Here is a 21137-nt window from a genome sequence, read left to right as displayed (position 1 = left end):
GTAACACATCCGGGTGTTCCCTGGGCAACATCTCTGTAGACGTCCGATTCTCTCACACCAGAAGCAATGTGCAGAATATTTTCAATTCGCTTCTGACACAATTTTTAAAAAGCATGCATCTAAGGTTGACTTCTGCTGGAAGCTCAGAACAGAATTGAACTGAAGGACCTAGAGAGTCCTAGGCTCCTTCTACACTGCCAAATAAAGTCCAGATTATCTGCTTTGAACTGGATGATATGGTAGTGTAGACTCATATAATACAGTTTAAAGCAGATAATGTGGATTATCTGCTTCGATAATCTGGATGATATGGCAGTGCAGAAGGGCCCCCGGTGACGTGTTTTCTCTACAAATCCTTAGGTCTTTCAGTATGACTGGAGGTAGTTGACCATAGGGTCACACTAGAGGGCCTAAAGATTTTTAGATGGAACATTTTTAATTAAATCAGTGAATAATCAAACCTGCAAAAGTCAATGTGGAAGGATGACTGTATATAGGTGTGTGGATCAGTTGGAGTACCACAGTAATGGAATATGCTCCCCAGAGAGCTTTGCCAAATCTTTTTTTCTGAGTTTATTTTTATAATGTGGTGAAGCTTATGCATTTTCTTTTCTCTCCAATTTAAATTCTGCTGTGCTATTTTTATTCCCAAGTTTATGATTAGTATGCAATGCTAACAGGTAAGGTATGCATTTTAAAATGTTTTTTTCCCTTATAAACACACATGAAATGTAGATCCCACCAATGATACGAAACCGTGACTAACACCTTAATCCAGACTGGTACAATGTGACACAAGTACAAAATAAAAACTACAGACATGTAGAATGCCAATAACTCAATCAGATGATCTCATACATACACTGCACATCAAGTCAGAAACATACATATGTATTATACAGCATATTATCAATGAAATAAGCACTTATAAAATGGGTAGGTTTCAAGTGTGTAAACCACCTAGAGTCCCAGATGTGGCAAAACAGCGAGATAGAAATAAATTTTCCATCATGATTCTGACGGGTTTTCTTTCCTATGTATTCCTCAATATCACCATCATCCTTTCCCTCTCTTTGTCTGGATTCCATTTTCCCCAAGGTCTGCTATATCTATAATGCAAATATTCCTATTATCTACAACAGATATTGGCACATCGTGTCCTACCAGTTTATAGTATGAACCTGAAACAACTTTTTCATATTTATATTTCCACCCATTATTTGCAGATGGTAAATCTTTTTTGTTGTTCTTCCAAAGATTCCAGTGTTTCACTTGAGCCACTTTACCATGGCATTTCTTACAATCAGCTTGCATGAACTGATAAGGTGGCCAACACTTTCATCTTTGTCTTGAGACTGACAAGATTTACTTTCTAAAGGTTATTTTTCAATATTTGCCTTCATACTATTTATCTGCTGGCTCTTAAGCAGTAAATATAATGTCCCATCCTGTAGCTATTTCCAGATGTTTGACTCCTCAACTTTTTCCTGTGCTTTTAATATACTAACTATGTAGTGTTTTGCTTTGCCAGGCTTAAAATCAAATTTTCATTTATTTACAATATTTTTTTACCCCGCCTTTCTCACCCAAGGGGACTTAAGGCGGCTTCATTTTCTCTACATATTTCTTTATTTCCTTAAAGATGAATAAATTCTCTCTATATACAGTTATTAACATTGATTTTGCTTTTTTGATGTAATCACTCAAAAAGTTATTTCACTTGTAATAACCCTTGGTCATCAATATTACATGCTAGAAATAGTCCATCAATATCATTATGGAAATGTAAAGCACGATTTGCTGTCATCATTTTCTGAGTTGCTATGTTGTATACATTTATTACTCTTTGAATCTACTCAACACCACTCAACACCACTTTGACACAATTTTCTAAGTTTTTCTGTCTAACACATTTATTACTGTATGAGGGCCCTTCCACACAGCCATATAACCCAGAATATCAAGGCAGAAAATCCAACAATACCTGCTTTGAACTGGGTTATCTGAGTCCATACTGCTATATATTCCAGTTCAAAGCAGATAATGTGGGATTTTATACAGCTGTGTGGAAGGGGGCTGAATCTACTCTACTCTTGTTGTGAGAAGTGCTCTGAGAACAATTCTAAAGAAACTGGCAAAATGTCTGACATAGATACGAGGGTTGAATGAAAAGTAATGCTTTCACCTTCGTAACTCCTCAACAGATGGCAGTACTGGTATGAGGCAGGTAGTGGCTTGTTCAGAAGACTTTCCTCTACAGTTCCATTTGGCGGGAAGCCTTAGCATTGAATGGTTGTGTTGTTAAAGTGCGAAGTATGGAACGCTGCGCAGACGATCAGTCAATGCAACTTAAGCAACGTGCAGTCATTGAATTCTTGACAGCAGAAGGTGTCACCCTAAAGAAGATTCATCAGAGAATGCAAGCTGTTTATGGTGATTGTATTGATGTGAGTACTGTGCGTCATTGGGTGAGTAAGTTTTAAAATGTTGAGGTGGGAACATCTGACTTGCGTGACAAACAAAGAGTTGGACGTCCTGTGACAGCAACCACCGAGTTTCACAAGCAAAAGGTTGACAGATTGAGTCAGGATGATCGTTGTATCACTCAGAAAAATTCCAAGCATAATCAGCATTTCACAAGAACATGTGAGTCACATTATTGCTTTGCTTGGCTATTGGAAGATCTGTGCACGATGGGTACTGTGAGAATACTGGTTGTGGAAACAGAGTGTCGACTTCTTCCGTGATGGCTTCAGAAAACTTGTTCATCGTTGGCAGAAATGTATCCAATTGTTTGGTGATTATGTGGAAAAGTGAATAGTGGTAGTTAAAGAGCACATTCTAAGGATTATTTCTGTGTTTGATTTATTAAAATATTCCCACCCAAACCCAAGTAATGAAGGTGGAGACATTACTTTTCATGTAACCCTCGTAGAATCACAACAATGCAGTTACATCACACAAGACTTAAAAATATAATTAGGCTATCAGTACAAGAAAATGCAATTAAAAGCATAGCCATCAAAAGGAGAAACAATAAATATAGGCAACATAGCATATGAAGGACTCTTTTCCTTATGAGCAATCATCTCAATAAGGCTTCCAAAACAAAAGGTCTTCACCAGCCTACAAAAGGACTGCAAGGAGCTTGCCAGTCTAAGCTTGCTAGGAAAGATGTTCCAAAGTCTGGGAGCTGCCACAGAGACACACTTTCCTATGTTCCTACTAGATATATCTTTTTTCTAGCAGGATATCTAAGGATTTCAGTCTGAATTAGGGAACAGATATTGGAAGGAACACTGATAGAAGCTTCTTTTTCAAACGAGCCAAGCAGAAAACTACTTCAATAGGAAAGCTATATTTTTAGCTAATACTGTAACGTTTTCAGGTAGCAAAATTTTAGGGTTTAGTTACAAACACCTTTGACCTACATATATTAAACATACAGGACTAGCAAATTATCAATTAATCTGATCAACTCTCTCAGGCAGGGAATGAAAAGATTCTACAGCTAGTATTCTGACGGTTTGTGTTTGAAAAGCCCTTGGTCAATTTTAAGTGAGTTATTGCCAAGCCTGCTTGGCACATTTTTGGTGAGGCAGGCTCTTTTAATTTTCTTTTACTTTTTATATATAGTTTCAAATACTTTTGAGGTACAGATGACATTTTTAAAATGCAAAAGCATTAAAATAACAGAAAACAGATCAAGTTCTAAGGCACCACCACCCGTTTTTCATTTGTACAGTTACGTGTCAGCCTTCTTTCATTAGAACAGCACAGAATAGTTGGGAATTTCAGCCCTTTCAGAACCATTTCATACCACCAAGCAAACTGCACTTTCTTACCCAGGGAGAGACAAATGGCAATGAAAGAAAGCTTGGATTGGTATATAACACAGCCCAGCTCTCTTTGTATTTAAAAGTATAACTTCAGAAACTCAAAGAGCTTCCCCACTCAGTGGACATGAGGCTAAAGATACTAATTTAAGAAATAGAAGGTTAAACTATATCTGTCCAAAGCAATGAAGTTTTACATCTCTAGTAAAAATGAGCTGCCAACACTCAACTCACGTGTGTGCCAAACTGCAGCTGCAAATTAGGATTATCGTAAACCGCTCACAAGCACTGGGTAGGACTCACTCAGAGGGGCATAAAATGGGAGTATGAAGAAATGGAAGGCAACACTTTCACAAAGTATAGTGCATCCACATTGACAACACAAACCACACTATAATCTTGAAACATCAATCACCTTTCCTTTTCCCTGTATCCTCTTTCTGGATTCCAGACTTTTCACCAAATGTGGTCAATTACTGTGTGGTATTCTAGTGGAGCGGAGGAAACACATAATATCAGATCTGAGCTAAGTGCAGCGGCTTGGTAAAGAGTAGCGGTGAAGGGTGTTACCAGGTATGCAGACAATTAGAACCTGCTGATATGGTCCAAATTATTGCATAGGCTCCAGTAATTGCTGTTTTTACTCAAGGGGATTGAAAGGACATGAATTATATTAACTTTAGAAAGAAAAACACAAGGGACCTAAATATAGTTCTATAAGGACAGACCTACATTTTTACTAAGGCTAGAGGAAATGAATATGTTTCCCCAGCTCTAAAACAGGCTCCTGAATATAGCGCTACTCCCAGTCTGCAGAAAGCGCAGCAGGTAGTAAGCATTTGCCTTTCCTGTCACAGAGAATGGTTCTGAGAATAGTGTCCTCTTCATAAGGACTGAGCTGGATACTGGGATAAAAGCGGCTGATCCAGGAAATGTACCAGATGAATCCAATGCTAGTTATGTAGGAGAAGCAAGAAATAACTAATTAATGTTGGAGATCCACTGGACTGTTAAGGCACTTTCTCTGAATTGATACTAGGTCTTTGTCCAGTAGTTATTTGGTCTATACCAATGGTTCTCAGCCTGGGATCCCCAGATGTTTTTGGCCGATAACTCTCAGAAATCCCAGCCAGTTTATCAGCGGTTAGGATTTCTGGGAGTTGAAGGCCAAAAACTTCTGGGGACCCCAGGTTGAGAATCACTGGTCTATACGGATAAGAAATACAACGAAGTTATGGCAAGGCTGGATATAATCAAGCACCCTCAAGCTATTTATGCAGATTTCTTCAGGAAGATGTATATCAATTTGAGGAAGATGAGATATCATTGGAAAGGGATGTATTCCAAAATATCAGAAGGGAAATGAATATCCTGGAATTCATCCTAGCAATTCAGGATTTCTTAATTTGTTAATAATGCAAATTAAAGTGTATACTTCCTTTACCACGGAACAACATATTCAATAAAACGCATGATACATATGGATTTAAAGTAGTTTTAAAGAAATTCTAGGGCAATATCAGAGTAAAGTGTTTTTGCTATTGCTGTTTGTGAATTAACGTTCCAAGTTGTTGTTGTTGCTGCTGCTGCTGTTGTTGTTGTTATTATTATGTTTATTATATTTATTTATACCCCGCTTTATCTCTCCCAAAGGAGACTCAAAGTGGCTTCTAATTAGAAGTCCACACAATTTAAAACATACAAATATGTACGCATTAAAACAGAATTAAACATAGCAGTATTAAAATTCAGTTAAAATCCATTAAATCATATTCACGGCTAAAAATCTAAAAATCATGTTGCTGGAATGTTAATGCCTTGCTCTGCACTACATGGTCTAACTTTATTTTGTCAGCATCTTACCAACTAACATTGGGATTCTAAAATAATTTGCTCCTTTTTTTGAATCTGTTGACGTCATAAATAATGCATTTTGAAGGGTTTGAGTTGAATGTAGCAATTAGATTTCTAGATAACGTGTGTTAATTACAAGAATCATAAGTATAAATTTAATCACCATTAAGTATAGCTAAGCATGGCTAACCAAGGCCAAAATTATAGCCAAGGCCAAGCTATCCCTATCTTGAAACAGGATGAACAAGACAAAGTCGACACAACTTTTGCCTGCAAGGTCATGTGATCCTCTACTATAAGGCTGAATCAAGCCATCCTCATGCAATTTACCAAAAGGTGATACGTTTGCTTTCAAATGGTTCGATGTACATAAACTTTGTTTTATACACAATATTTTTTTAAAAAATATTGTATAAAATTACTTTTAGGCAATGTTACAAGGTGTATACAAAACATGAATGAATTTTGTGTTTAAACTCACCAGGATATTTTATTATGTATGCAAATGCAAATGTAGGTACAGTATTCCAAAATCTGGGGGAGGAAATGAAATCCAAAACACTTCTGGTCCTGAGCATTTTGGATAATAGATACTTAACTTGCATTGCCTTCTCACAGAACCTGACCAAAGGTTAATAGGGAAACGGCACATAATCCACAGATTTAGTATTCTGGTCCTTCCAAGATATGTAGGTCTACAGGTAAGAGCCCTGAGGGACAGAAGATAGATAACAGCAAAGCAGGAGCAAAGTCCCTGATAGTATGCATACACACTCTTCTTTGCATGGTGTGGCAGAAATTGGTGACCCAGTATTTCCTGACCTACACAGTTAGCTGGAAGCCCCAACCCCTTGAGGACTTGTTGATTCAAGAGTTTGGCAAAGAGCGGAAAAACTGATGGTGCAATAGTTTACTGGATGCAGAACAAATGTTTGTGAAGTTGCCCTTCTGACTTACAAGATAAGAAGATGGAGGAAAGACCTGGCACTAGTTCTGAGCATACTAATGACCTCAAAGGTGGTACTTGTGTAAGCGTATTCACAAAGTAGGCCAGCCAAGGGACACATATTGAAATGGAACTCTTGCCAAGTGGGATTAAAAGAAGATCTGGGTTGACAATAGCCTAAACTTGTCATTCATGGTACAAAAGAACTGATTATTAGATTAGATATCACTTATTAACTATAACACGTGGGATACCAACTTTTTGAAGTCCTTACATAGAAATATTTCTATATTAAACAGATATATGCTTAGAGAAGAAAAGTGATATGGGGTCTGTGCTAATAGTTCTTGAAATATATTCTTGCTATGCTATGGTTTTAAATTTGTATTCTAACCTTTTACATTTAGTTTAAATTAAATTGTTTATTTTATAATCAGCCTTAATCCCAGCTTGGGAGGAAATTAACTTTTTTCAGTCATTGTTCATATTATAACATAGTTTTTGCAAATATAGTAGAGTCTCGCTTATCCAACATTCGCTTATCCAATGTTCTGGATTATCCAACGCATTTTTGTAGTCAATGTTTTCAATACATCGTGATATTTTGGTGCCAAATTTGTAAATACAGTAATTACTACATAGCATTACTGCGTACTGAACTACTTTTTCTGTCAAATTTGTTGTATAACATGATGTTTGTGTGCTTAATTTGTAAAATCACAACCTAATTTGATGTTTAATAGGCTTTTCCTTCATCTCTCCTTATTATCCAACATATTCGCTTATCCAACATTCTGCCGGCCCGTTTATGTTGGATAGGTGAGACTCTACTGTATATAAATGTTATCAACTCCAATTTTAAGGTGTCTCTGTAATGGCGGACTATAATATACAGTATAGTAATGACAGTTGGTCTTGGGAAAGCCAGATCTCAATTTCTCCAAGAAGTTTGATCAAAAGTCTGAGGAAGGAAAGATGGAAGAGTTGACATCTATGGGCCTTGTCTTGCAAGGGCATGCAAATCCATAGGCTAAAATTCTAGAATAAAAGCATTCGGTTGCTGCAAAGAAACAAAAAGTTTCCATATAATGTAGATAGCACAGATTATCTTGAGCAATTCCTCTTGCTCATGGTGCTGTCCCAACTTAAAAGTGTTTTCCAAATACAAACTATTGTTTTTTGTCAATTACTATCATTACAGTACAATAGATTATTAACTTCCCAGAAGATCTAAAGAATATTAAAGAGTCCTGCTAGAGCAGAACAATGATCCCTGTCATCCAGCATCCTCTTCCCACAATGTCAAGCCAAGAACAAAAACTAAAACATAAATAAGCAATGCCTGTTCACATTGTCCTCACACCTGTCCCAGCAGTAGAGATTCATAGTGACATACTGGCTCTGAACACGGAAGCTCACTTCAGCTCACTTCCACACAGCTGAATAAAATCCCACATGTTCTACTTTGAAGTGGAATACATGGCACTGTGAATTTAGATAACCCAATTCAAAGAAAATATTGTGGGATTTTCTGCCTTGATATTCTGGGTTATATGGCTGTGTGGAAGAACCCTGGGTTTAAAAGTCACTGATTGATATTTCCTTCTCTATTGATTTGTCTAATCTTTCTTGAAATTGTTTAAGAAATGATGGACTTTCATCGTATTTACAACAGGGAATTCCACTTAAAGACAAAGAACTTTGTGCTGTGTAAATGAGTACTTCCTTCTTTTTTCTGTGCCTATTGACACATGAAGTAGTATTTCCCACTATAAAAAAATCAAACTCGAAAGTGATCATTATGACTTAGGCCCTTTCTACATTGCCATATCATCTATATTATAAAATCAGATAATCCACATTATCTGCTTTCAATTAGATTATGAGTCTACACTGCCATATAATCCAGTTCAAATCAGATAATCTGGATTTTATATGGCAGTGTAGAAGGGGCCTTACAATACCTTCTGTCAACAACAAATATCCTGTTCAGCCTCTCTAGAGATCCTGAGAAGTGTGGCTTCTGCAGACTTTAAGGTTAGATCTACACTGCCAAAATTCCAGATTATCCAGATTATCTGCTTTGAACTTGATTATATGGCAGTTCTGACTCATATAATCCAGTTCAAAGCAGAAAATGTGGAATATCTGCTTTGATAATCTGGATTATATGGCAGTGTAAAAGGGGCCTGAGTTTATACTACCATATAATCCAATTCAAAGTAGATAATCTGGATTTAATGTAGTCATGTAGATGGGGCCTAAGAAGCATAAGGTTCGGACTAAAATCTGAAAGTGGCATTAGGTTTGCAAGATGCCTTACACACTGCTATAGAGTTCCTTCTCTATGTTTGCAGAAGTGGCTATATTAGCACTGGTAGCTTTAAAAAAAAGCTCGGTTTCCTCTTCTCCTCCAAAAACATGCCACAAGTTTCATGAGTTTCAGCTGGTGCACCTTTCTTGAAAATCTCTCATGTGGTAGTTTAATAAGTTTAGAAATCTATGCTAATATACCTTCTTACACATTCACAGTCTACATGCTTCACATTACCGTGCCAAACTGTGAAAACTAGGTGTTAATATCTTTATTACATACTAATAAAGTTTGTAGCTTTCAGACTTTTGCTTTGAAATTGCCACATGATCCCACGACCTTTTGCTGGAGAATATAGAAGTTGTTCATTGTATTTCCACCTACACTCCTGGAAGAGCCTCTGAGTCAACGCTGTTCCAGAAGAGAAAAGGAAGAAGGCAGGATTCCAAAAAGTCTCTGGAAGCAGAACAAAGCTCAACAATTGGAAAGCCAACACAGTACTTTGTACAGAGTATTTTGCCGATACTTTGTGTTTGGAAAAGGCAAAATCCTGGATTTTTAATGCCTTTTTCTGTACAGTCCCAGACTTTTGAGCCTGGGATTCAAAGAACCTTGGCCCTGTATGATTTTTGATACAGTGTTAATTTCATTCTAAAACCAATCATCTCCCTAAGACTTTGAAATCTGTTCCATACACATTATTCTTTGTTATTTAAAAATAGCTTTTTTTATTCATCTGACTCATCTTCTAAATTTTTCATATTAGTATTTCTTTAAAAAACAGAACATGAAAAGGCAAACCATCTATGATTTACCGATTTTTTTTAAACCCAATGAATTCCCAGTGCCTAAATGCTGGGAAGTATCAGACCTTGCCTTTAAAATGCTGGGAAGTATCAGACCTTGCCTTTAAAATGCTGGGAAGTATCAGACCTTGCCTTTTGTAGAACTTGGAAAGAATTATTTTGCTATTGGCCATGGCTACTTCTTCTGTATGCTGAGACATAAAAAAGCTAAGTGAAACAGCAGAGGGCAAAACTGGCTACAAGAAAATGAGATGACTTAGTTCTTTCTCCCACAAAGCATGCTGAAGATATTATAAAGTGGTTTTTGGATATTCGGGTTTTCACTGCTGCCCAATTGGCTGAACATTTGAAGTCACAGTAGTTTGAGTGGGCATCCTGTTGAACAACATGCAACATTTTCCAAAGCAGCTGAAAAGTGCTGTTTAGTTTGGGGGGAAATTATTCTGGAGTGACATGAAAACAAGAACAAAAAGAAAACAAGAATTTCTTAGTGATCATGACAACCTACAAGCAACTTTACCTTAGTACATTTTTTTTTTTTTTAGCTTCAGAGAAGTCATGCACAACTTCTGAGGAACGGGTGTCAAGGAAACAACAATATATAATATTTATGGGGTATTTTTTAGAGCACTGATCCTCAAACTGGGATCCTCTAGATCAGTGGTTTTCAACCTGGGGTCCCCAGATGTTTTTGGCCTACAACTCCCAAAAATCCCAGCCAGTTTACCAGTTGTTAGGATTTCTGGGAGTTGAAGGCCAAAAACATCTGGAGACCCCAGGTTGAGAACCACTGATCTAGATGTTCTGGCTTTCAACTCCAAGAAGTCCTAGCTTGACGTTCAGAGTATCTGGAGGGTCACAGTTTGAGAACTATTATTACGAATACGACACAACACATAACAGAACACTTTTCTTTATCTGTAGATTGCATTTTGAAAAGCACCAGCATGTCAGAAATAAAAGCTCTAAACGACCTTCAACATTTCTATATCAAATAGTACTACACAATCTCTCAGCATGATCACTTCATTCCCTCTACAATAGTCTGACCGACATGGTTTTAAAAGTTAAGAGAGATTCCTACATTTAAAAAAAATTGTAAGTTCAATTTTTCTGTAGAGCAGAATACTATACAGTAAGTGCATGTTTGTGTGTGTGTGTGTGTGCTTGTCTATATAGAAATAAGATGAATCATATCTTGGGATATTGACAGCTGTGGAAACCTTTATTAATGACATAGAACAAAAAATTCCTAAGATGTTTGAAAACTAAAGGCCCTTCCAGACAGGCCCTATACCCCAGGACCTAATCCCAGGTTTTCTGTTTATCCCAGATTATCTGGCAGTGTAGACTCATATATCCAGTTTAAAGCAGAAAATCTGGGAATAGATCCTGGCCTGCCTAGAAGGGCTCTTAGATGACTTACCAATGCCAAAATAAAGGGATATCCCCTAGTAACAACATGTAACTGGAGCTTATGAAGCTTTGTATAAAAGATATTCATACAAAAATATGTGAAACAGATTAAAAAGAAATCCCACTAAGTTTGTGGATTTTTTTTTCCACAGATGGGCATAATTTCCCAAGCCTACTGAACAGCTAGTCTTCTGTATTTAATGAGCTTATTATTTTTTTCACAAAACAACGTATTTTGATTCGTTAATTTCCCACTTATTGATTACTGTTTCTTCAAAAATGTAATTTCAGCACAGAATAAAATATGAAAAAAGGTTTTTCAGTTACAAGTCAGCACACCATGCATGAATTTTTTGTTTTGCTAATACATCCTATTCACCCTACCATTTACTGTAGGATTTTTTCATGAACATTCTCTCCAATAACGAAGTAGGGGAAATAATGTATTTTTCCATGGCATTGTGAATACCTGCCACTACAACAAAAATCAGAATGAATGAATGGTGAAATAACCAGCCAGCCAAGGTCCTAGTATGAAAAAAATGACAATGTAACTTCAAAAGTATCCATGTCACATAAAATAAATCAGGAGATTCTTCACTAAGACAATGGGATGTAGGAGAGGGGATTTTTGTTATACAGCAGGATCCGCCCCACACACATTTCATTACATAAGAAGGCAAGACTCTAAATTTACTACTTCAATGCTATTCTTGATTTATTTTTATTCCCTTACCTTTCTTTGCACATCATATACTTGAAATCTGAAATTAGTGGGTGAAGTTTTAAAAATAATGCGTTCAAATCTAAGGGCCCTTCCACACAGCCATATAACCCAGAATATCAAGGCAGAATAACCCACAATATCTGCTTGAATTGGGTTATCTGAGTCCACACTGCCATATATTCCAGTTCAAAGCCGATAATGTGGGATTTTATTCAGCAGTGGTGGAAGGGGCCTCAGATTGCCTTGCCATCATAAGTTTTTTCAGTATGCCATTTACTGGTATATCAGAGCTGAAGTGGTTCATGTGCATTCTACTAAATCTTTTTGTCCAGTTGCTTCAATCCCAACAGATCAAGTGAAAATTGCTGAAGATCTTGGCATGCAGCTTCAATTTTTTTTGTTTATTGCTGTCGGCTTTGTTAATGGATCAGGTTATTTGGAGCAATAGCTACAAATCTGAACCACTGCCTTTGGGATTGACTTTGGACGTTATTTTTCATACTAATAAATTTTATTTTTAAAAGTTGGGATTTTCTAAAGCTTTCTACTCCCTTGCCAGTTTTAAAGTAACAAATCCCTTGAAGTAGTCTGTTTAGAAGACAGCCAATGAACACATTCTCTTTTCATAACTCACTACTCAAAAGTTATATTTGTTGACACTTCATGATAGAAGAAAAAAAGGTGCTCTCTAAACACAACACTTTAGAGGATTCATTGGTCTTGATTCATTTCATCACAAATGTTTTAATTTGAAGTTGGTACAAAATAAAAGGTAAAAGTTTCCCTTTGAAATTAAGTCTAGTCGAGTCCGACTCTGCGGGGGTTGGAGCTCATCTCCATTTCTAAGCCAAAGAGCCGGTGTTGTCTGTAGACACCTCCAAGGTCATGTGGCCTGCATGACTGCATGGAGCACTGTTATATTCCCACTGTGGAGGTACCTATTGATCTACTCACATTTGCATGTTTTCCAACTGTTAGGTTGGCAGAAGCTGGGGCTAACAAATGGGAGCTCACCCCATCCTGCGGATTTGAACCACCGACCTCCTGGTCAGCAAGTTCTGCAGCTTAGCGGTTTAACCCGGGCTGTGGCACAGGCTGGTGAGCAAGCCAGCTGCCAGCTGCAACAAATCACTCTGACCAAGAGGTCATGAGTTCGAGGCCAGCTCGGAGCCTGCGTTTGTCTTGTCTTTGTTCTATGGTAAGGCATTGAATGTTTGCCTTATATGTGTAATGTGATCCGCCCTGAGTCCCCTTCGGGGTGAGAAGGGCGGAATATAAATACTGTAAATAAATAAATAAAATTAACTCACTGTGCCACCGCGGCCCCTTAGGTGCAGAATAGAGATGTCAAAACTAAACTAAGATAGTTTAGATGTTGTGATTTACCTAAAACATACTGAACATTTTGCAAACGACTGACATGTGGTCTCTTCCAACTCTACTATTCTTTGATTCCATGACATTGTGCATTTTACCATATTTTAGTACTCATTTTCAGAATGTAATGAAATGAGCAGAACAATATAGCACACAAAGAATGCAGAGTATTCCAGAAAAAAGAAAGAAATATCACTTGCATTCATGTTGCTAGGATACCAAGTAGAGAGACAACCTAGCTTCTTACATGAGTATGTAAGGTAACCTTGTTTTTAAAAAAAATAATTCTATAGCAAAACTGTTACTTGTTTTCTCTGTGCCAGATAATACATCTCTGAAGTATATGCTACAAACACTTGAAAGATGTCTTTCCATTTTTTCTAAGATTATTTCTTTTCTCAAATATAAAGGTGTGTTTGTGGAGCACACTGATACAGTCAACAAATAAAAGTTAGTATTTGAGACATCTTTGGAGACATCAGGAATGTTTATTCTAGATTTATTTTAAAAATTCTTTCTATACATGTTAAGAGCTCTCTTAGGCCCCATCAGCACTGCCATATAGTCTCGTTTCTGTATGCAGATTAAATGCATTGAACTGGATTATATGGCAATGAAGACCTATATAATCCAGTGCAATCTGCATTATATGAATCTGGACTGACTATTATAATACAGTTCAGACTGTATTATATAGCAATGCAGACGGGGCCTCACTCTTCCAGTAGTAACTAGTCATTAATGATAAGAGATAGAACACAGTTCAGGATGAAATCTACACTGCCCTATATCCAAGGATCTGAAACCAAATTATCTGCTTTATACTGGATTATATGAGTCTACACTGCCATATAATCTGGGATAAGAAGACAATCTGGGATATAAAAGATAAAGGTTTTCCCCTGACATTAAGTCTAGTGATGTCTGACTTTGGGGGGTTGATGCTCATCTCCATTTCCATGCCGAAGAGCTGGCATTGTCCGTATATGCCTCCAAGGTCAAGTGATTGGCATGACTGTATGGAGTGCCGTTACCTTCCTGCCAGAGCAGTACCTATTGATCTACTCACATTTGCATTTTTTCAAACTGCTAGGTTAGCAGAAGCTGGAGCTAACAATGGGAGCTCACCCAACCTTTTGTTCAGCAAGTTCAGCAGCTCAGTAATTTAACCCACTGCGCCATCAGGGATATATCCTGGGATATAGGGCGGTGGAAATCCAGCCTGAGAGGCATCAGCCTCTAAATTAAATTAAAATAAAATAAAAAACCTATTTAGCATATGACATAACAAATGCAAATATTTCCCACAAAAGAAAAGTTACGACAAAAGAGTGAAATAGATGCAGACTTTGGAACTTTTAAAACACCACATTGCCTCTTCACTGTACAAGTGACTATGAAGAGAGCAATATTTTGTGCATTAAGAGCTGCTTCTTCACTTATATTATACAAAGGTGCTTTTTCAAAATAGTAATTTCCCTTTGGATAACTGGGGCTGGTAAGAGGGACACATATACCCCACACAATTTTGCCCGACAGAAGCTACAGTCTTGTTTAGTTTTAAAAGCTTATTCTTCTCCTCCCTTGGAACTCAGAATGTGAGGTTTGCAAGGGCAGCTCCTCAGAGATTAACCTTTCATTCATTTTATTTGCCTGAGGGGAAATGCTTTAAGAAACTAGTTCACACCAACTGAAGTATCAAGAACAAGAAAAAAATGTTGCTCCTCCTTGAAGCAAAATCCTCAAAAGGCCACTGAAAACCCCAAATTTCACCTTAACATACTAAAACGTCATTCCCCTCCCGCTTTATACTAGTTTCAGAAAATAAAAGAATGCTAATAATAATGGAAGTAATGAACATTTTCTTTACATTTGATGTATCTGATGAAGTAGACTTATTTTATGAAAGTTTGTGCTACCAACGTCTTTCTCTCAGGCTGGAACTACAGGGTGTTTGAAAAAGAACTCCCTAGTTTTAATGTAAATTACATTAAAACTAGGGAGTTCTTTTTCATACACCCTGTACACTGCCATATAATCCAGTTCAATGCAGAATTGCTTAAATTCAAATATATCTCATGATCAGCAAAGCAATTGCGAAGTCAATTTTAAAAACATAACACATTTCTTGAAATTTGTAATATGTTAACATTGTCGTCATTGTCTCACTCGTTCAGTCATTTTAGACTCTTCGTGACCTCATGGACCAGTCCACGCCAGAGCTCCCTGTCGGCCGTCACCGCCCCCAGTTCCTTCAATGTCAACCCAGTCACTTCAAGGATACCGTCCATCCATCTCGTCCTTGGTCGTCCTCTCTTCCTTTTTCCTTCCATTTCCCCCAGCATCATGATCTTCTCCAAGCTTTCCTGTCTCCTCATGATGTGGCCAAAATACTTCAACTTTGCCTCTAATATCCTTCCCTCCAGTGAGCAATCGGGCATTATTTCCTGGAGGATGGACTGGTTGGATCTTCTTGCGGTTCAAGGCACTCTCAGGATTTTCTTCCAGCACCAAAGTTCAAAAGTGTCTACCTTCGCTCAGCATCAACATAGAAAACTGTTATAATATATACTAGCACCATTTTGACTCCTCATGTCTTTCTATTGCCTGCTTGCCTATCTAGAGTCACATTTTTTCTACCATAACATCAGCACATCTTGAGTTACACTAAGGATTTGGACTGGATCTCTGTCAGATACTGGTTAGGAGAAATATCCAAGGAAATCTTCCTACTATCCTAGAACATGACCACAAGAGAGTCCAATAATTCCTCAAAATCTATCTTTGGTTACATCATGGATGTGTAAATCTGACATTGCCATTATCTGTGAAATGGTATCCAAATGCAACGGAAGAGGCACGGAAAGAGGCAGCAGGATCCTCTGAGCTCCCAGTTCTTCACTGCTTTGATTTAGGGAGTGAGATCCACAGAGCCAAAGTATTCTAGGAAATTTAAGCCCTGCCACAAACACTGGGAGTTGTCTCATTCACCTCTCTCAGTAGGTCTTGGGTTTGAACATCTGGATGCCAAGCTTTCAGAATTTCCATTTCCTCTGTTGCCACCACTAATATTGATATATTCCTCTCTAGTCTTTTGTCATCTTTGATCTGCCCCAATAGTCTTTCCCATCTTGTCACCATTGCCTCCATCTTTTCTAGCAGCATTACTACATTGATGGGAGCTAACAAGAATTTGGCCACCATGCTTTCCAACTGCACACGTTCTCCATTATTTAAACTGCGTTCGCATGGGTTTTTTTTTAAACTCACGCCATTTTAGTCATGCACTTTTTAAACCATTAGCAGTCTCAGAAGATGCAAAACTGGTTTTCCCACACAATGAAATTTGAACCTAATGGTGTATTACATTTTTGGTTTATATATTATATTACATAACAAAATTTGAAAAAGTTCTGTCCCCGGTTTGAAAGTGTTCTTACTTTGAAAGTAGTTGTTATACTCCAGAAACTTTGTTTTTGTGGTTGAGAGTAATGCTATTATGTCCTTCAGTTTAGGCACTTTGTTTGTAAAGTTTAAAATATGCCATTTTAAACTTTTGTGTAGAAGTTTAATAAACCTTTCCCATGTTTTTATGATAGAACCAATTAGGAAATGACATTTATAACCCAGGAACAAAAATCGTGTTACAGCAAGAAAGTACCTATGCTTTAAAAAACACAGTAGTTATGGGGGAAATATTGTGAATAATCCTGCTAACGCCCGTGAAATCTGATAGGAGAGGACCACCTTTTTCTAAAACTGAATGGACAGTGATTTCTAAAGTGCCTATTTCTTTATGTGTTTAATATATCAACTTGGAAGTGAACCACAAGTCCAGGCAAGTGTTCAAGGCAGATCCGTACATTCTTTGCTGAATCCAATATAATAGCTGTTGGCAGGTGTTTTTCAGTTCCGCTAGCATTATCAAAGTGTCAGTTTACCCAATCATAACCAGGTTGACTGCCTCTCAGTGTGCATTAAGGGATCAAAAATATGCCAGCAATATAAAAATATTTTACATTTACCATCTCGAGATGGAGAACTGCTGAGTGCTATAAGAACATGACTGCTACATGAATTCACGTGGTCACAGCCAATACTTTCAAAACTTTTAATTACACTGAAACAGCTGGTAGCATCATTGACTCAAAGCCCCAGATTACCTTGATTGCTCTGTCATTATCTCTAATCAGCTGCTGCTTCTCATCTTCAAACTTTTGTAAAACATCCTGCAGACGTCTTTCTGTAGCAAGCTGCTGCTGGTTGCTTTCCTCTGTCAGAGAGGAAATGGTTGTCTTAAGTTCAGCTATGATCTAAAAAGAAAACAGCATGCTAAAATGCCTACTACAGTAAGAAGTATATATTTTGCATGTATTTATGCTTGACACAAGAATCTGAGTTAGCACACTGAACTGTGAAAACGAAATAGTTTAAATTAACATATTATACACTAGCAAGCAGGAAATTCTACAGAGAGAAAAGAAATATAGTGAGACCGGAAGAGCATAAAACTGCTGAATGTAAAAATTTATGGGAGAATTTTCCACTATAAAATTCTCCAATAATTTACTGAACAGAACAAAGCACATTTGTTATGTGAAAAAACATGGGAAATGCAGGATCCTCATTTTCCACTTCACTGAAATGATTTTGAAAATCAATGGTTTGAAAGATTTATTTATTTATTACAATATTTATATCCCGCCTTTCTCTAGCCCGAGGGGGACTCAAGGTGGCTTTTTTGTATACATTTTGTATACTTCTTGGGATGCATTGTAAAGATTCACAGCTGATAATCTATGAACGACAACTGAATTATATGTAAAAAGTCCTCACTGTTAATTTTTTAAAAATAAAATGTGTATTTTAGCTTTGGTCGTAATATTATAACCAGGAATCCAATGACATATACTAAAGTACGTTGGCATTTAACTTTATCTTCTAGCTATGATTTGTAACAGTGCATTAAATGCTACTCAGGATAGTATCTTGACATTAAAAAATAGGTTTCCAGAGGATTCCTGGGCTGAAAATCTCAAAACCTTCACAAGCAAGCAATTGTGCTTATGTGGATAAGATCTTCATTTAGCACTGATATCAGTGCCTTATGAATGAAATGGAGGATACTCAAATCTGACAAGTTCTGAATGAGATTAAAAATATCCTGTGTCCACATAAATAAATATTATAATCTTATTCTGAGCAATAACACAGAGGATCAGACAAAGTCCTTGTTTACAACACTAAGAATCACAGTTGGGAGTAAAATCCACATGATAGTTAAACCCACAGTCTAAGCCAAGAAGACAACTTAACAATGAGATTCCTTCTCTAGTTGGGACCATGAGTGGCCCTTGATTTTAGCATGATAATTTCAGCCAACAAAGCAACACCAGGAAAATTCAAAGGGGGTGGTTGCTATTTGCAAGGCACTTGTTATGGAAAATTATTCCGCTTAACAAAATATTTAGAAAGTATTTTCTTGAGGCCTCATTCATATTGGAATACATCAAGATAGGCAATCCTATAGCTTCTTTAAAACAGTAACATCACTCATCTTGTACATGCACAGACATTAGGCCAGCAGTGTAGACACAGTTAGATATAAGATGACCATGGAGAGATGCTATATGACTTTTGGATGAGGACTACACTAGAAAAACACCTCTAAACCTTCCAAAACAGTATGTTAGGTAGAGATCTATATAGAGTTTGGAAACGATATAGGAAGGTTTGGAGCAAAGCCGCTACACTTTGCACAAAACAAAAGCAAACGGTCAGTGATTTTTTTTCTCTCTCCAGCAGAACAAAACACTAAGGGGGCTGACAATTTTTTCAATGGGGCATCTCATCATGTTGTAATAAATTTCCTCTTTAAGGATCAGAAAATGTGAGAAGCTTTACCGTGGAGATACACATTAAACTAAACTGATTAAAGCATGAAATTCAAGTTAACTTTAGATTATCTTGTTAACAAAAATAAAAAGTTATTAAATATTGAATAAATGTATATTGAAACTTATATTAAAATTGAATAAATAAATGGGATTTACCATTCTTTTGAGTTAAGAAGCTGATATATTTTAATAATATATTACCAAATTTTTTAAAAGCGGCACAGACAAGGAAATGCTTTGGGCAGTAATTCTCAAGGGGAATGTAATTGTTTATTTTGCTCGAGCTTCAGAGAGCATTTCTTGGAAGCTATTTTTTTGTGTGTGGGTGTTAAAAAGTGAGTGTTCCATGAGGACACAGAAAATTAAGATTAGCCCAATGCTGTCAGCAGTACAACCACATGAAAGTCACAAGTCACCTACTATTAACATTACATTACCACAACTATACTCAAATGACACTGTAAACCTACTGCAAAATCCAAATATGTGACTTTGGGCTTTTCATCAGGTTCAGAATTAAGGATAAAGTTCCATCTTTTAAATTATTCCCTGTCCAAAAAACACAGCCTATATGTAGAAACTCTCACAAGCTTCCTCAGATTAATAAAAATAGAGACACATACATCAACTTGAAATAGGCAGTTTAAAATTATATGTCCGTGGAACTTACTGTGCTATTTGTACCACACTCTGGGTATGAAAGGGACACAGTAGCACCTTTGGAACTAACTGAGCGAAAGAAAGTTATACTTCAAATAGTCTACAAAAGCTTATGTTTGAACCTCCTTTCTCTCTACTAGTCTCAAAGGTGCTACAATGTCATTTTACAGCTGATCCAGACTAATGTGAATGTCTTTGAATTCTGAGGACAGTTGCTGATATTTATAAAATTATTGGATCTTCTCTTTTGCTTCTTTAACGCCATCAATTTTAAAGAGGAACTTAGAATGGCCAAAATGTCTCTGAACTGCTATCACTATAAACATGACCCATTTTATCTAGATGAATACTTCACCACACCACATATTTTATGACAAAATCTAGAGTTCAGAATTGGTGTTTCAACAAGCATTTCTGAATTTTGTTGAGCTCAAGCACATGGTAAAACAGGTGGCAATTATTCCTACCATTAAGGATGAGGCAGTCCATGATGGAGTGCAGACAAATGGTACATTACACTATGTAACATAATTTTTGGTCCTAGGTTATAAATGTCATTTATTAAGTAGTTCTGTCATAAAAACATGGAAAAGGATTATTAAACTGCAAAGACATTGTTTTTGTGGGACATCCTGAACCACATTTTGCTATAGTTTTCCCTTTTTTTTTCATGTCAGGAGCAACTTGAGAAACAGTCGCTTCTGGTGTGAGAGAATTGGCTGTTTGCCTAGGGGACTCCCGGATATTTTGATGTTTTTACTATCGTTGTGGGAGGCTTCTCTCATGTCCCTGCATGGAGCTGGAGCTGATAGAGGGAGCTCATCTGAGCTCTCCCTGGGTCAGATTCGAACCAGCAACCTTCAGGTCAGCAATCCAACCTTCAAGTCATCAGTCCTGCCAGCACAAAGTTTAACCCACTGCACCACCAGCGGCTCCAGTTTTTCAATGAGTATCTCATAGTCTCAACCAATTCAACAACATCGTTTGTGGCAGCCACAAAAACCAAGTTTCTGGAGTATAACAACTATTTGCAAAGTAAGTACCACACAATTAAACAGGAAATAACACTTTCAAACCAGGAACAGATTTTTTCAATTTTTTTTAACATAATTTTATCTTCCCTTATTGACTTATTGTGTCAGAAGTTAACCGTCTCTATTGACTATGAGAGTGGAACAGTACCATGCTTTCTCAAGTAAGGGCTCACTTACTTGGTGTCTCCTGCCTTTACTCTGCCATTGAACTCTGTTGCACCATATTTATAACTCATTTTATAGGGAAAATGCAATGAACACACAAGCATA

General features: G+C 37.1%; 1 protein-coding gene across 6 annotated transcripts in view; it reads right to left on the bottom strand.

The window, feature by feature from the left end:
- cep112 (centrosomal protein 112) overlaps window positions 1-21137 on the bottom strand; it is a 348394-nt gene that overhangs the window by 67363 nt on the left and 259894 nt on the right. For 4 of the 6 annotated variants that reach the window (XM_062971149.1, XM_062971151.1, XM_008116693.3 and 1 more), the window contains one exon: window positions 17440-17589. The exons of 1 other annotated variant lie outside the window; for it this stretch is intronic. In XM_062971149.1, the coding sequence (XP_062827219.1) occupies window positions 17440-17589 (150 nt within the window). The remainder of the gene's footprint in view (window positions 1-17439; window positions 17590-21137) is intronic. One more of the 6 variants, XR_010003101.1, reaches the window with a different exon arrangement.

Source organism: Anolis carolinensis, chromosome 2 (assembly GCF_035594765.1).
Source record: "Anolis carolinensis isolate JA03-04 chromosome 2, rAnoCar3.1.pri, whole genome shotgun sequence".
Lineage (NCBI taxonomy): Eukaryota > Metazoa > Chordata > Lepidosauria > Squamata > Dactyloidae > Anolis > Anolis carolinensis.
Note: the sequence above shows the minus strand (reverse complement) of the source record. Positions and strands in the feature narration are given on the sequence as shown.